Source organism: Epinephelus moara, chromosome 5 (genome assembly GCF_006386435.1).
Source record: "Epinephelus moara isolate mb chromosome 5, YSFRI_EMoa_1.0, whole genome shotgun sequence".
Taxonomy (NCBI): domain Eukaryota; kingdom Metazoa; phylum Chordata; class Actinopteri; order Perciformes; family Serranidae; genus Epinephelus; species Epinephelus moara.
The window spans coordinates 7,964,851-7,979,715 of NC_065510.1; the positions used below are offsets into that span (position 1 = coordinate 7,964,851).

The 14,865-nt window shown below is 40.7% G+C and overlaps 1 protein-coding gene across 5 annotated transcripts; it reads left to right on the plus strand.

Annotated features, from left to right (window-relative positions):
* pla2g6 (phospholipase A2, group VI (cytosolic, calcium-independent)) lies at nucleotides 1-14,828 on the plus strand. Of its 5 annotated transcripts, none has more exons than XM_050044940.1 (19): nucleotides 1-84; nucleotides 1,196-1,416; nucleotides 2,244-2,453; nucleotides 4,041-4,221; nucleotides 4,377-4,564; nucleotides 5,217-5,313; nucleotides 6,164-6,346; nucleotides 6,932-7,040; nucleotides 8,300-8,425; nucleotides 9,025-9,115; nucleotides 9,246-9,409; nucleotides 9,502-9,652; nucleotides 10,742-10,878; nucleotides 11,186-11,263; nucleotides 11,796-11,950; nucleotides 12,067-12,118; nucleotides 12,883-12,998; nucleotides 13,102-13,175; nucleotides 13,568-14,828. In XM_050044940.1, the coding sequence occupies exons 2-19, from the start codon at nucleotides 1,202-1,204 to the stop codon at nucleotides 13,710-13,712; spliced, it is 2,472 nt and encodes an 823-aa protein (XP_049900897.1). In that variant the 5' UTR covers nucleotides 1-84; nucleotides 1,196-1,201; the 3' UTR covers nucleotides 13,713-14,828. The 5 variants fall into 5 exon arrangements, with proteins under 5 accessions (XP_049900897.1, XP_049900900.1, XP_049900899.1 ...); XM_050044939.1 differs by lacking the exon at nucleotides 1-84 and adding an exon at nucleotides 302-450; XM_050044942.1 differs by lacking the exons at nucleotides 1-84; nucleotides 8,300-8,425 and adding an exon at nucleotides 300-450.
* The last annotated feature ends 37 nt before the right edge of the window (nucleotides 14,829-14,865 follow it).

The window sequence follows — 14,865 nt, forward strand, 5'->3', positions numbered from 1 at the left end:
ATGATTTGTAGCAAGTTTGGTTGCAGCGTCGTGGCTGTTGATGTCGCTGTCAGAAGTCAGCCGATAACAGAGGACAGCTAGCAGGTAAGAATGGACTGACAGCGGCTAGCTCCGTGTATACGAGTTAATGCGATTAGCTACATTTAACATGAAGCTAACTGTAGTGTAGAGGCTCACAATATTTGGGATATTTATATTAAAAACATGAGCAAAAGGGGGTTTCGTTGAGTGTGTCCGCCGCCTCTCTGTTTTAGCTTTAGGTATCATGTCAAATTGATTCTGTTTAACTGGGAACTCGTGAGCAGCGTGAATGGAGCCACTTGTTCCTCATTTAAATGACGACCAGCCTCAGTTTGCATCGTCACTAGATGGTCTCAGAGTGTAATACGAAGTGGAGAGGTGACAGCTAACCCGAGACGTCAGCTGATGTGGCAGCTCAGCCGGTAACAAGTTAGTATTAATAGCTACACCTCACAGGAAATAAGAGTGAGTTCGTTGCTCTCCTCATCTAACCACGAATTTGAGACTAACGTTACTTCAAGTATAATATGTAATATCTGAGGTATTACACCTGTTGCTGTTCTTGAGAGGTCACACCGAGTCTTGTGGACAGAATAAATCATTAATTGATGCTGACACCAATCCTACAGGCTGTGTTAGAGCAGGGCTGAGCCAGACATTTCTTCATGTGTAGCCAAAACCCTCTGTCATATTTGAGTTAGAGATCATAGAGATTAGATTACATTCAACTTTATTGTCATTGCACAGGTACTAAAACAACAAAATGCAGTTTGGCATCTATCTAGAAGTGCAGAGAAGCAATAACGTGCAGAGTAATGTACAGAATAAAATACAGACAGGGGCGTGAAAACACTAGATATACACAGTGTGAGCAGTATGTAGAGTCTTTACAGTGCTACGAATATAAACAAATCGTGTAGACAGTGTAAGTAGAGTTGTGCTGATAGTAAATATGCACAGAAGAAAAGCTGGAGGTACAATATGAATAGGCGTATACACTACAGATGCCACTGTTTATATACAATATAGACTGTGGTATAAAAACAGACAAATAACAAATTTGCAGAATCCAAAGAGACACTCAGCCTCGTGTCGTTCACGTGCTGCCATCTCCGTCTATTCTACAGCATAGATTGTCCGAGTCCTCCCTAAGCTCTCTGTTCTTTGTTCTCAGGTGACAATGCAGTTCCTTGGCCGTCTCTTAGACACTGTGTCCTCTGTGTCAACCCTCTTCACCAACCCCTACCGGGTCAGGGATGTGCCGCTGGCCGACTACGCTGGGGGAGGCAAGATCCTTCTGAAAGAGGAAGGACGCATGATCCTGTACAGAAACACTCAATGCCAGTCATGGGACTGTCTGCTAATGTGCCCTGAGACGCCTAATGTCACTCTGAGGTCAGTATTGATCAGGGTGAGTGGTGTGGTGTGATATGTGGCACTTGCAGTGAAGTGCAGCCACTGAACTGGGTTTACATGTGCCACAACGTCAGCTAAAATGACCACTCGTACATTTTAAGATGCAGCTTTTGGTAGTTTGTGATTCTATGGCCCCCTGCAGATTTGTTTACTACTTGTAACATATAACATATTATTGATTTAGTATGGATCACTGTTGACATACACCATTATCCAACAAAGCAGCTTAACAAAACCAAAGCCCTTTATCTTGAATGACTCAGTGCGGGGTCATTCAGCCATAGATCTGAGAAGCTGGGTTAAGCAGTGAACATAAGAAGGTTTTACAATTTTTCAGAACTGAAATCCAATTTTTAATCTCTGCCAGGGAAATATGGATGATTTAAATTTAGACCTTACCTCGAATGCAAACATTATGATCCCTGCAATAGCATCCATAAAAGCAAAGGGTTTTTAACTTCTAAAATTCTAAAATTACACTGAATATTTACCACTGTTGTGCTGGTTTGCATATAATTGTCAAAGCTACTTTTAAAACTTGAACTTTCATGTAAGCACCTCAGTGTCACATAATCTGCAAATTGTGAACATAAAGGTTACAAAATTAATTAGCAGTGGTAAACAAATGAGAAAACTGGAGTGCATCTTTACTTTATAAACAATCAGTAAAACTTATTTGAAAAGTCACATTCAAGGATTTGTACCGATATTACCACACTCACGTTTTGGCCACTCATTCAGATTTCCCCTCATGGTTCTTGTGAAATGAGACTGTGTAATAATCACTGCGCTGTGTTGTAAACCAGGCTGTTTCAGGTGGCGTCAGAGGAGGACGCCATGAACTGGTTCCCCCAGTATGCCCTCAAGCTTCGGCCATTTTATGAGACACTTCCTCTGAAGGCTGAGACCGCCCAGCCAATCGTGGACTGCATCCGCAGCCATCCTGACTGGAGCTCCGCCCACATTGCCGTGGAGACAGGCCTGAGAGAGTGTCTCAAACATAACTATGTACAGAGGTAAGATGGAAAACACTGAATTTGATTTGGCCGGCTGTTGCTGCTTGAGAAAAATGTTTAAGACAGTTTTGAAGGCATCAAGTGTTGTCATTTGAAAAGCTGCGACCTGCAGATGTTTGGCATTTGTGCTTGGTAAAGCACTTAAATTGTTGTATTGTTAAGTGATTATCAAAACTGTTATTGGTAGGTTTTCTGGTGATCAACTAAAGGATGAGCTGAGTAATAATTTCAGCACTAGTCTGTGGCTCAGGGCAGCCGCCCAGAGATAAGTGCCTCAGGATAAAGTTGAATTAAGAGTGGATTATGATGTGTAAGCCTGTTCCACAGAGGCATTAATTGGGAGGCAGCCAGTGTAAGACTCCCAGCTAAATGCAAACAATGCAAAAAATAGTAGATCAGAACAACAGCGCTTTACAGGTTACTTGATTTAATTTGATTTCTCTTTATTGTCTTTATACATTTCTGAAATTTATCTCGCGTCCCTGGACATCAGCTGTTTAGAAATAATACAGAAATACAAAACAACATTTAACCAGACAACAGAATCATGCAACAAACGCTAGAAATCACAACAGACATTACGAAAAGCTGATGTAGTGCAACATATCACTCATTACCTAATGCATATAGTGCTCAACCCAGGCCACTTAGAAGCCATACTCCAATTTAATTTATTGAAAGACTGAGGAACAAATGAGTTCCTCAACTGATTCAGTCGAGCCTGTGGTACTTGGCATTACTCATTTGCCATGCAGAATTTGGTTTTCATTCATTTCAGTACATGTTGATGCAATACACAGAGAAGAACCATCAACATCATGAAAAGGACATTTGAAGTGACAATTAAAAAGCTTTTGGTTTGCAGCCAACTGTCAGACCTTGGCAGAAGAAAATCTAATCTGTCCCTGCTGGAGCTGCATTGCCACACAATGTTAACATCACTTTGTCAATAAAGTGGGCTAAGAGTTCACTGTAGTGGCTTTCCCATGTATCACAAGCAACTCCAAAGTCTCTGCAAGCTCACTCTCATATAGTAGTGATGTGATTGGAAAACAGTGGCTGCCTAAAAGCCATCACTTCAATCATAGTCTGAGTCACAGGATGTAGACTGTTGGTACAAAGCCTGTCATCAACCGCCTATCTCAGATGGAAACACGCTTCCTCTGTGTTCCTGTTTTCAGTATCCCTGTTGCTACAAGAAACTACTCTCCTATAGTCAGAACTATCTCCAGACTTTGCTTTAACACTGTGCATGAAACAACCTCCAAGCTAGCAACCTACACGTTAAAATGTATTTTAAAGTTTAATGTTGCGATCCCTTTAGCAGGGATTTAGCCATTTTTATGCCAGCGCTTGCCTCTCCACCAAAGCAAGTTCCCTCCCAACACTTAGGCTTAGCTCTGCCCAAGATGATTGTGACTGGTTTAAAAAACATACAACCAAGAGTGTTTTTCCCTTAGTGACCTGTGTGATCCTTGTGTGTGTAGCTGCAATCAGAATCTTAAAGACATAAAATGATTAAAGTCAATAATCCGTGCCACTCTTTACCCAGAAATGAAATCATCCAGGTAATTTTTCTGTCTCCAGTCAGATCAATGCTCGGAATGCATCAGGTCAGACGCCGCTGCACCGGGCATGTGAGCGTGGCGACTCTGCATGCGTGAAGGAGCTGTTGGAGGAAAGCCAGGCTCGCACCGACATCAAAGACTGCAATGGGGAGACGCCCATGCACTGCGCGGCCAAGCAGGATACTTCTGCCATAATCCAGGTGAGACAGAAGAGAAGTTACTGTTACCATTCAATCTGATCAAATTTCTCTTTTTCAACTGATGTCGCTTTCTAAACTGCAAAGTAACACCATTTTCCCTCCTCCCACTTCATCCAACATGCTACCCTTCATCACATAATCATTTCCTTATTCAGATCATGTGCTTGCGGTTGTGTCCGGGGGTGAATGAGCTGAATAGCAACGGAGAGACGCCGCTCCATGTGGCCTGCCGTCTGGGACGCGTGGATGCCGTAAAAGCTCTGTTGGAGGGTGGGGCCAAGTGTGATGTCAATGGTGGCACTGGCTACGCGATTCACAGTGCCATGAAGTACAGTGAGAAGGGGTGAGGAGGGTTAAAGATGAAGATAATGACTTCCAACACATTTTGTTGCCTGTAGATATTTAAATGGTTTCTGTAAATTGTAATTGGTCCATGAAAGTCTTCGTGTAGGTGTTCAAATGAATGTTTCTTGATAGTTATGCAGTGTCCAAACATACTGTTATAAACCAGCTTCCCTGGAGCTGGAAGGTGTCTGTATTTTCATCAATGACACTAAAGAGCATAAGATTTAATAGTTGCGCCTGGTTACTCTGCTGCACTTCCTTCATCATAAATAGCCCTTCAGCTGTAGATAGATGCTTGTTTTTGCAGCATACCTGCAGGAGTTTATTTACCCGTATAAGACAGTACATAAAAGTAAATAAAGGAACAATTCTGATGAGTATCTACTCAAGCACATTAACTAAACTCATAAGTAATACTGAGCATTTGAATTGTCTGTACTGGATTGGGAGCTGCTGAGGTTGTTAAATTGATTTTCCATCAAAGTAAGGAGACAGAAATTAAAAGGCTCTGTACTAAAGGCAGAGACAAATCGGGCCTTTTGAATGGGTTACTCAAATTTCCAGAGTACAAAATTTAAGAGATATAAAAAGATGTATGTCAGTTAGTACAGTATATAATAACCCTTTTTTATTGTGTGTTTGACCGTCAGCTGTGTGGAGGAGATCCTCAAAGCGGACCCAGGCCAGCTCCATGCTGAGGACTCCATGTATGGAGGGACGCCTCTCCACTGGTCCAAAACTGCTGAGGTGAGAAATAATGCATCAGAACTGAAATCCACAATGAGCTGTTTGAAATATTGTTCATTTTTGCGTATTAGTAGTATAGATGTAGAGAAATATAATGCTTTGATGTTACGAATGTGGATTTATGACCTTTGTTAAAGGGACAGCTCAACCTGGAATCATAAAATATATATTTCTCCTCTTACCTGTGTAGCAATCTATCGATCTAGATTGTTTTTCTGTGAGTGAGTGTTGGAGATATTGGTCATAGAGATATCATATATATATATATATATATATACGTATATATATAGAATATATTATTATGTATATTATATATATATATAATAGATATATAATATAATAGAACTAGATGGCACTCAGCTTGTGGTGCTCAAAGTGTCAAAAAATACATGTAAAAAGCTCAACAGCAATGTCTCTTTCCAGAAATCGTTACATAGATACTCAAGATAATCCACAGATCTTGTTGTTGTTGTGATTTTTGGAAAGAGACATTGCTGTTGAGTTTTTCAAATGTATTTTTTTGGCTCTTTGAGCACCACAAGCCGAGTGCCATCTAGTTCTATTATATTGGAGAGAAGGCTGATATCTACCTCACTTTGATTTTTGGGTGAACTGTCTTTAGCAACCAGTTGGAGTTCAAGCAACTGTTACAAAACTTAAATCCACCGCAAATGTATGACACAACTCCCATTCAGTGATAGTGGCCTGTAATTGTTTGCTCAAAGCCACCGAACCAAGACATTCACATTAGGAATCAGAAACGTGTCACGGAGAATTCAGAATTCGAACGTAACATTTGAGGGGAAATACCAAGCAGATGTTAAGATAAATCTCCCTCTCTCTTCGCCAGATGTGTCGTTTGCTGCTGGAACACGGCTGTGTGGTGAACTACCTCAGTAAGACCGGAGAGAGCCCCCTCCATATTCTGACCAAGAAGGGACGCTTTGAGGCGGCCATGGTGCTGCTCACCCACGGAGCGAACGCCAACCTGAAGGGCCAGGATGGAAACACAGCTCTACACCTCGCTATGAAGGTGTGTGTACAAGATAACATCTCTGCCTTGTTTTTATTTTCCACATGATAACAGTAATCTCTTGCTGATAATGAAAGTGTTCATAAAAGGGAAGAGATGTGTCAAGTGGTTGCAACATAGCATTAGGAGGCAGAGAAGAGAGAAAACTAAAAGATTACACAAGTTTTGAAATTCCGGCCAATTAGGAAATGAGGTTGCATCACACATACGGTATGAATAAACTCGACAGATCTGCTTCTCTGTGATGGCCAGCATGCTTACACTGCAACATGTTATCTCTCTGTCTCAGCTGACATGAGTTCCTGCTGACATTTTGTGAGAAGGAAATGTTCTTGTTGTTTTCAGCTAGTCAAAGGCGCACAACTCAGATTTTTCACAACTGGGAAAAAAAAATATTTCAACTGTGCTGTTTATGTAATATGAAAAATCGAAAAAGATACACCCCAAAAGCTTAAACAACAACTGATGACATCTTGTAGAGTATCCACAGTTGTATTTTTCCTTTTTTGTCATTTTGCTGTAGAATTGTATTGTGTTTAAAAAAATATATCACATTTTAAATGACTCTCTCTCTGTGTTCATTAGAAGGACCACATAGAGCTGATCAAAGCTCTCATTGTGTTCGGGGCTGATGTGGAGATCCACAACGACCTGGGAGAGACACCTGGACTCATCGCTGCTCGCACCAGCAAAGGTAATACAGAGGAAAGGGATGAAAAAGAGAGCTTTAAACTATAAGGAGGCAAGGAAGCAAGGAGGTATGCGCAGGATGAATTCAAGGAAGAGAAGCAGGAGGCAAATAAGGAATAGTGATGAGTTTATGTAACCTAATATGCTCGACCTAACAGGCCAGTTTGCATATCTCTAAAACATGTAGCCTCACTGAAATGCATGTGTTCCACTGTAGACACTAAAGCTAATGCATGGAAATGGCTGCGTAATGAGTGATTTACAAAATTACAAACTTTAAATAATCCTTAGTGTCTCGTCTCAATACATTGTGTAGTGACTGGTTAGAAGTGACATGGGTAGAACACCGTCCACGTCTTGGAAGTAAACAGATAAAAGAGTTATTAAAGATAAAATAAAACTCAAAACGACCATGTTCACCTTCTCAACAGTAGAGGGCAGCGCAACAAGTGAATAGCATTTGAAAATATTTAAGTTACAAAAGCTAAAAATCTTTGCTCTCTCACCTTTGTCAGTATTTGTACTGCCCTTTAATTTCAGAAGTTACCAGTTTACTTTGGCTCTGACACAATTTTGAAATGATTGGAAATGATTAAACACAAATGTAGAAGTTACTACTTTTAATTGTGTCATATTGGATTGTAGAAAGGTGTTTCTGTTTTGCTGGTGACCTATTTATTGTGGCCGACTGATCAGAAACAGTCTAGTTGCTACCTTGACACATTACCTCTCTGGTCTGTAGCGTGGTTAAAAGAACCACACCAGTATGATACATACTTTCAGTGCACATTGGCATGAGACTATGTCTGAGATAACTGATGTTACTTCTACTAATAATAATGTAAAATTCACCATGTGTAAAAAGTTGCATGCACATGCACATTTTGATATTTCACTTAGATTTATATAAAAGATTTAGACATTGTAACTCCTGAATTTGTCTTTCTATTCAGAAACAGCATAATCGCATGAGCATTATTGTTGATTGAGCGTAGAGATGATTGTGTATGACGCCACCCACTCGTTGCTCTGGAGCAGAAATGGTGGTTAAAGGAGTTAACTGTCATTTACTGATTTTTAAAATGCATGATAATCGCTAACAGCTTGCTTATGTTCTTGCTTTCTCTCTCTCTGTCTCCCATCTATCTCTCTGTCTTTATCTGTCACCTTTCTCACTGCTTTTTGTGGTGTGTGTGTGTGTGTGTGCATGTCTAACATGTTGACTTGCATGTGTGTGTGGATGTGTTTGTGTTAACATTAAAGGTCCTAATAGAAAGATACTGCTGGACATGCTGTGTAGTGTAGGGGTCCAGCGGTGCCTCCCACCCTCCCCTGGCAGTCCTCCCCCCTTCTCCAACAACGCCAAGCCTCCAAGCAATAAAGGCATAGGTAACAACGCCATCCCTCCTTCAGCCCCTCCTTCACTGTTTCAACCTTACTTATATTTAAATGTCTCATTTCGATTCATTAAGGTATCAAGTATATTGTGGAGTGTGTTTCTCTTTTCCATAACTCTTTATTTTTTATTTTATTTTTTCATTTATCAAACTTTATACAGATTGGACAGCTAGATGGGTTTAGCTTTGTTTCATATTCCAAAGAGTGCAGGCTGATTGTTAACAGATTAACACATTTTTATGCGTCATATTTAAGTGATTAGGGGGATTTTTTATTTATGAACAAGATCTGAGTTTTTTGTGAATTTTCAGCTGCAAAGTGTGATGTTTTTTTGATGAATCAGCACTGCTAAAAAGAATATGTGATGAGACAGCATTGCCTCCCTCCCGTTCACTTCTTTATAAGTGGCTAGTGTATTGATTGAAAGCGTAGGTTCTTTTTGGACAGTGAAACCACACATAGACACTCCCTGTAAAACTCCCACATGGCTTGAAGAAAACCTAGTCACCCCTATTCTTTCCTGTCCTTCATGCATACACTTGATGCCATGTGTTGGTCCCATATCAATAGCTGTTGTAATTGGCTGACAGGGTTTGAGGACATCATGTATATGGGGGCTGCCGTCAGTGCAATGAGCAGAGTCACATCTGAAGTGGACGGCCCCAGAATGGAGAAAAAGAAGTGAGTAAGAAACTTTACATTGTTTGTATTTTTATTAATGAATATTTTTTTTTTTTTTTTAATGAATATAGCAGGTCGTGAGACAGAACACCACAAAAAAGATGTTTTAATCCTCTCCTCTCCCCTGCAGGATGGACAGACTGCTGTGTCTGGATGGTGGAGGTATTAAAGGCCTGGTGTTGATCCAGATGTTGATCGCGCTGGAGAGAGAAGCCGGTCTGCCCACCAGAGAGCTCTTTGACTGGGTGGCTGGCACCAGCACGGGCGGCATCCTGGCCCTCGCTATAATCCACGGTGTGTGTGTTTGTTTCCCTTACAGTATATTTTTTCCAAATGGTTTTTATAACATAGCATCAAAACAATAATCATGTTGCTTCTCTTTTTAGGTAAATCCATGGAGTACCTGCGCTGCCTGTACTTCAGGATGAAGGAGCAGGTTTTCAGGGGGTCACGACCTTATGAATCAGCACCACTGGAGGACTTCCTGAAGAAAGAGTTTGGGGAGAACACCAAGATGACAGACGTCCGATACCCCAGGTAACTGCTCAGGTTGAATCTGTCCGCTAGGCTGTAGGCAGAAGAGTGTGCAGAGCATGACTGTATAAAGAGAAACAGATGAAGAGATGTGGCCTTGTTCAGTGGCACATGAAACCAAAAAAGTTTTATTTCCCAGGTATATTACCTAGATCTTTTGCATTGTTGAGCCCGTAGAGCAAGTGATTTTTGCCAGCTGAGCAGCTAACTTTCATTTTAGCCCTTTACTACAGGGATAAATTCAATCTTGCAGCTCTTCTAGACTTTTTTATGTTATTGGACTGAATGGATCATTTCTGAAAGGGAAATTAGTCATTTTGCAGAGTTTGTGATGCTCATAAAAATCTATCTACTGATTTAGAGACCTTTCTTTCATAATGCTAGTCTATGGTCTTTCCGGGGCTAATGGCATCACGTGACGGACCTGGAAGTTATAATTCCACTGTTTGTCCACTATGTCAAATTGGCATTAAAGGCCACCGCTGTTCATGGAGGCCTTGCACAGGAGCACTAGGAATGAAAATGTCTCCACAGACATACTCACTAGCAAATGTTAAAGTGCTCTAATGTTAGCTAGCTAAATAGTGTAAGACAGTACTATGATACCACACAAAAATATGCAAATTTAAAACGCATACTCAAAGAATTTTCCCAGAAGACTCAGCCAATGAGTTCCCATAAAAGAATATTTATTTCTTTCCTCTGGTAATTTGTGTTTCCTGGGTGTCTGCTGTTGGTAAAAATGACATCAACAAGCTTTAAATATCCTACTCCTTTGCCGTGATTGGTCAGTTTTAGAAAAATTACTTTGTCAAGTGAACAAGTTGATAAGTTGAGCTGATTTCACACTGGAGTGCTGGATTGTGGCACTCCAACAAGCCTCAATACTCTGGGAAATATGACTTAAGTCTTAAAAATGTGTGCCAATGCTCTGAAACCACTAAAACTTTTCTTCTTAAAATAGTAACCAGAGTTTGAAAATGAACTATTTTTTGTTACATTTAGTGAAATACATAAATGCTGCAGCACCTGCCTGTATTTTTCTCAAACATGTTATTTTCTCTTTCCACTCATTTATTTGTTCCTGCACAGGGTGATGGTGACCAGCGTTCTAGCAGACAGACATCCAGGTGAGCTGCACATCTTCAGGAACTATGACCCTCCCTCCGTCCACAGAGAGCCGCCATATGCCACCACTGCCACGTTCAAGCCCCTCACCACCCCACAAGGTACCTCAACAACTTGAACCCGTTATGTTTGTTTGCAAGTGCTCACTGGTGTTGTACTGGAGAGGTAGTGCACTGCATGATACTACCACTGGATGGTGTCAAAGTAAGCAAACCCTGCACTTGGTGGCTATAAATTCTGGGGTGAGTAAAGAAGTGACAAAGAAAGACTCAGTTCATTCAGGAAATGAAACCTGTAAAGTGATGCACAGGGGGAGTGCAAAAACCTATTTCTGAACTTGCATGTCATCCTGTTTCTGAAGTCCACCTCTGCTGTGTTGTTTGAGTGCCAGCCATGTTGTTGTTGCAGGATGGGAGGATGAGGATGTATTGATAGTAGGATACACAGAGGAGCCACCCAGAAAATGTAGGAAGGTGACGGATGAAGGTGTGTGTCGGCGTGAGTGAGAGACAACAGGCATGTGAAAGGAACAGGTTCACAAAGAATTTATCTGTCACAGTTTTGGGGCAACACCGTAAAAACTCAAATGTTTCAATGAGCACTTGGACACTTTGTTAATTAGTGAACTTAAGAGGTGCTGGTTGGTGGATTTTGTTGTTTTCAGACACAGCATGTTTTTCTCTGTTTCCTGTCATTATGCTAAGCTACGTTAGCCTGCTGCTAGTCGCTTCATACTTACCATGCAGACATCAGAGTGGTATCAGTCTAATTATCTGACTCTCAGCAAGAAAGCCAATAATCATATTTGCCAAAATGTCCAACTTTTCCCATTTAATGTGATTCCATATCAAATACATGTTTTTTTTTAACTGTAATAGCACAGCAGCAAATAACATGTCTTTGCCTTTTTCAACACGGGTGCGAGGTTAATAATCTTTCTCTGTAAATTTGTATCTTAAAGCCTGCCTAATTCTTTCATGCCTTTTTTAAAATATTCATATCCTTGTCTTTACACCAGAACAACTTGTGTGGCGAGCTGCCCGCTCCAGCGGCGCTGCCCCCACCTACTTCCGACCAATGGGCCGCTTTCTGGATGGAGGGCTGCTGGCCAATAACCCGACATTAGACGCCATGTCAGAAATCCATCAGTACAATAAAGCTTTAAAAGTAGAGGTAGGCTGTTTTTACTTTGTCCTAGGTCTTTACATATGAAAGCATTTATGTTTAATTCGATCATTTAATTATCCGTCTCCTCTTTTTTATCCCCTCTTATTCCTCCTCCATCTCAGGGCCATGGAAATGAAGTCAAGAAGTTGGGTATAGTGGTCTCTCTTGGTACAGGTACGCCACTTTATTATGTCTGACCATTGTGAATAATGAATTTTATGCTTTTTAAAAGTTAATTGCAAGCAGACAACCAATTACCCGGAAAAAAAAATACAGCATATATATATATGTACTTGCAGATACAAAAAGTATTATGGGCTTACAGCAGTTTAAACAGCATGACTTAAGACCTTCTCTTTTTAAGTTGGTTAGGAGACCAGGCAGTACTTTTCTCCATTATGTATATATTTCATTAACTATATCTGTCCATTCTTCTATTGTGGGGAGCGGCATCTCGGCCAAATTGTCTTATTACAGGGCACTCCCAATATATATGCTAGTGATTTGCATCCTGGATCCCGCACAATCTCCAGCATTTTGGAGTCTGTCCTGTGGCGTGTGCTTTCTGCTTTAATGAAGAATCTAATTAGACATTTTCAACCAAATTCCCCCCATGTATATGAATTAGTGCACTTCCATTGAAAGCTGCAGTAACTATTACTTAGAAACAGTAAGCACAACTCAAAATCTCAAGATAATGTTGGGTGCACAGTTGCGATAAAGAATAAACAAACAAACAAACAAAACACTGGCACTCACTGATCCATCTTCTTTTGTATTTTAATTGTGGCCGGAAATGAACATTTAAAAAAAAAAGAGAGGCAGCAGTATGAATGGCAACACAGGAAAAGTTACACAGCACATTGTGAATAACTAAACTGACAAAAGTCTTCCTGTTTGAACACTTGTATTATATTGGTGCACCTGTGTATCTCCAGGTAAACCTCCTCAGGTGGTGGTGAGCTCTGTGGATGTTTTCCGACCCTCCAATCCTCTGGAGCTGGCCAAGAGCTTCGTAGGAGCCAAGGAGCTGGGCAAGATGCTGGTGGACTGTGTGAGTACATCTACAGCACCTGAATCAATCTGTTTGTTATCACAGGAAAGTGTATACTTGTTTTTAATCGTAAAACATTCTCCCCCTCTCTCTGACTGGACAGTGTACAGACTCTGATGGCTGCGCAGTAGACAGAGCCGCAGCCTGGTGTGAAATGATCGACACCATCTACCACAGGTCAGCCGATAGGGCTCTGCTCATTTCTTGTTTCATCTACTTCTGTTATCATTCTGATGCAGCATGACCACATCTATTTTTCTGATCTTAATCACGCCATCTCCTCTTTTGCCCACTTCTGTTTGTCTCTCACATTCATCACACACACTTGACACACTTCCTGTGCCATGTTTTACGCAGTCATTTTATCTATATGACAACACCTCTTCACGGCTTTAGAGTCAACAGGAAGAGAACACATGCCATCAGACATGTTTTTAACCCTCAGCACTTATTTCAAGTCCAGTAAAATCAGTTAACAAACCTGCTCACATGCTACTGAAAACAAAATAAATAAATATTGTTTCATTATCTCTAAAGTGCTGTCAAACTGTTTATCGTCTTTTGTGCAGATTGAGTCCCCAGTTGTCTCAGGAAGTGATGCTGGACGAGGTGAGTGACGCAGTCCTGGTGGACATGTTGTGGGAAACCCAGATGTATCTGTACGAGAAGAGGGAAAAGCTACAGTCCCTGGCAAAGGTGCTACTGGACAAATGAAAGCACAAGAAAACCACAAGGAGAGGTTGCGAAGATTGGACTGTGAGAGCTGAAGAGATGGAGAATATGAGAGCAAAGGAGAGTCCCGAGAGTGGAGTCAAAGATGAGAGTGCTTGGATGAGGCACAAAGATTAGCAAGCCATGTTGTCGGATTCAGGACTGGAACATCTGTGTTGGTGTGTCTTTCTTTCAAACTCTCAGAGATGACGTGACGACAGTGACTCTCACATTTCCGCTGAAATGTCAGTGCACGGTAGCAAATGTGTGAATCAAGACAGACAAATGAAAACTAATGAAAACACATAAAAACGACTGACTTAATATAGCCTACTGAAAGGCAAGTTATGTAGCATTATGTGACCTTATCACTGACCTTCTCACTATCAAGGTTCATTAAGTTTCATGTTTTTACAAACAACAATATAGAGGAAATGATGAAGGAAGTAGTATTAACCATATAAAACTAAAGGAAGCACAGTAACTGTGACCCTGTCAGTTAACAATCGCCCTCCCCCCTTAGCTGACTGTTGGGTAGCAAATAAGGCAATTTTGAATTCAGTGGTGATTGGCTGTTATAAAACTGGAACACTCCTCATTCCTCTTTCTCTTGTTCCTTTTTCTCACCCAAGAAGCTAAAAAAAAGACACTCATCACACAGACATTTCCATGACGCCATACGATCAAAGGCACCCTGAATACTGTAGCACAGTTTGGATAATGGTAATAATGAACCAGTTCTGCCTTACATATCTGGGACCCACATTTGTACTGATTCCTCTTTTTTCTCCACAACTCAATGTCATGCCTTTACTGTGTAAGTTATTTATACTGACTTTTAACTTAATATTTAACCTCACACGCCCTGATAATTTGCTTACACACTGTGCAACCTCTCAGTCAACTGGAAAAGTGTCTTGAGCACATATTTACTGTTACAACTGGACTTCCGACTAGACTTTTTAACTTACTTGAAAGACAAAGAAACAGAAGACCCACAGCTACTTGCACAACATAAAGTATAAGTTACAAATAATTTCCTATGTTTTTTGTATTTGGAGTAATTACTGAAGTGTATACTCGTATGGTAATAAAAATATATTAATACGGACTTGAATTGTGTCTGTGACATGTTTCTTCTTCAATCTCACTCTTT

Bases quoted from the DNA above. Each gene is read 5' to 3' on its own strand.
- pla2g6 (XM_050044940.1), top strand. From the start codon at position 1,202: ATGCAGTTCCTTGGCCGTCTCTTAGACACTGTGTCCTCTGTGTCAACC. The intron at 1,417-2,243 runs GTCAGTATTGAT...GTTGTAAACCAG, and splicing joins ACGCCTAATGTCACTCTGAG to GCTGTTTCAGGTGGCGTCAG. The intron at 9,116-9,245 runs GTGAGTAAGAAA...TCTCCCCTGCAG, and splicing joins CCCAGAATGGAGAAAAAGAA to GATGGACAGACTGCTGTGTC.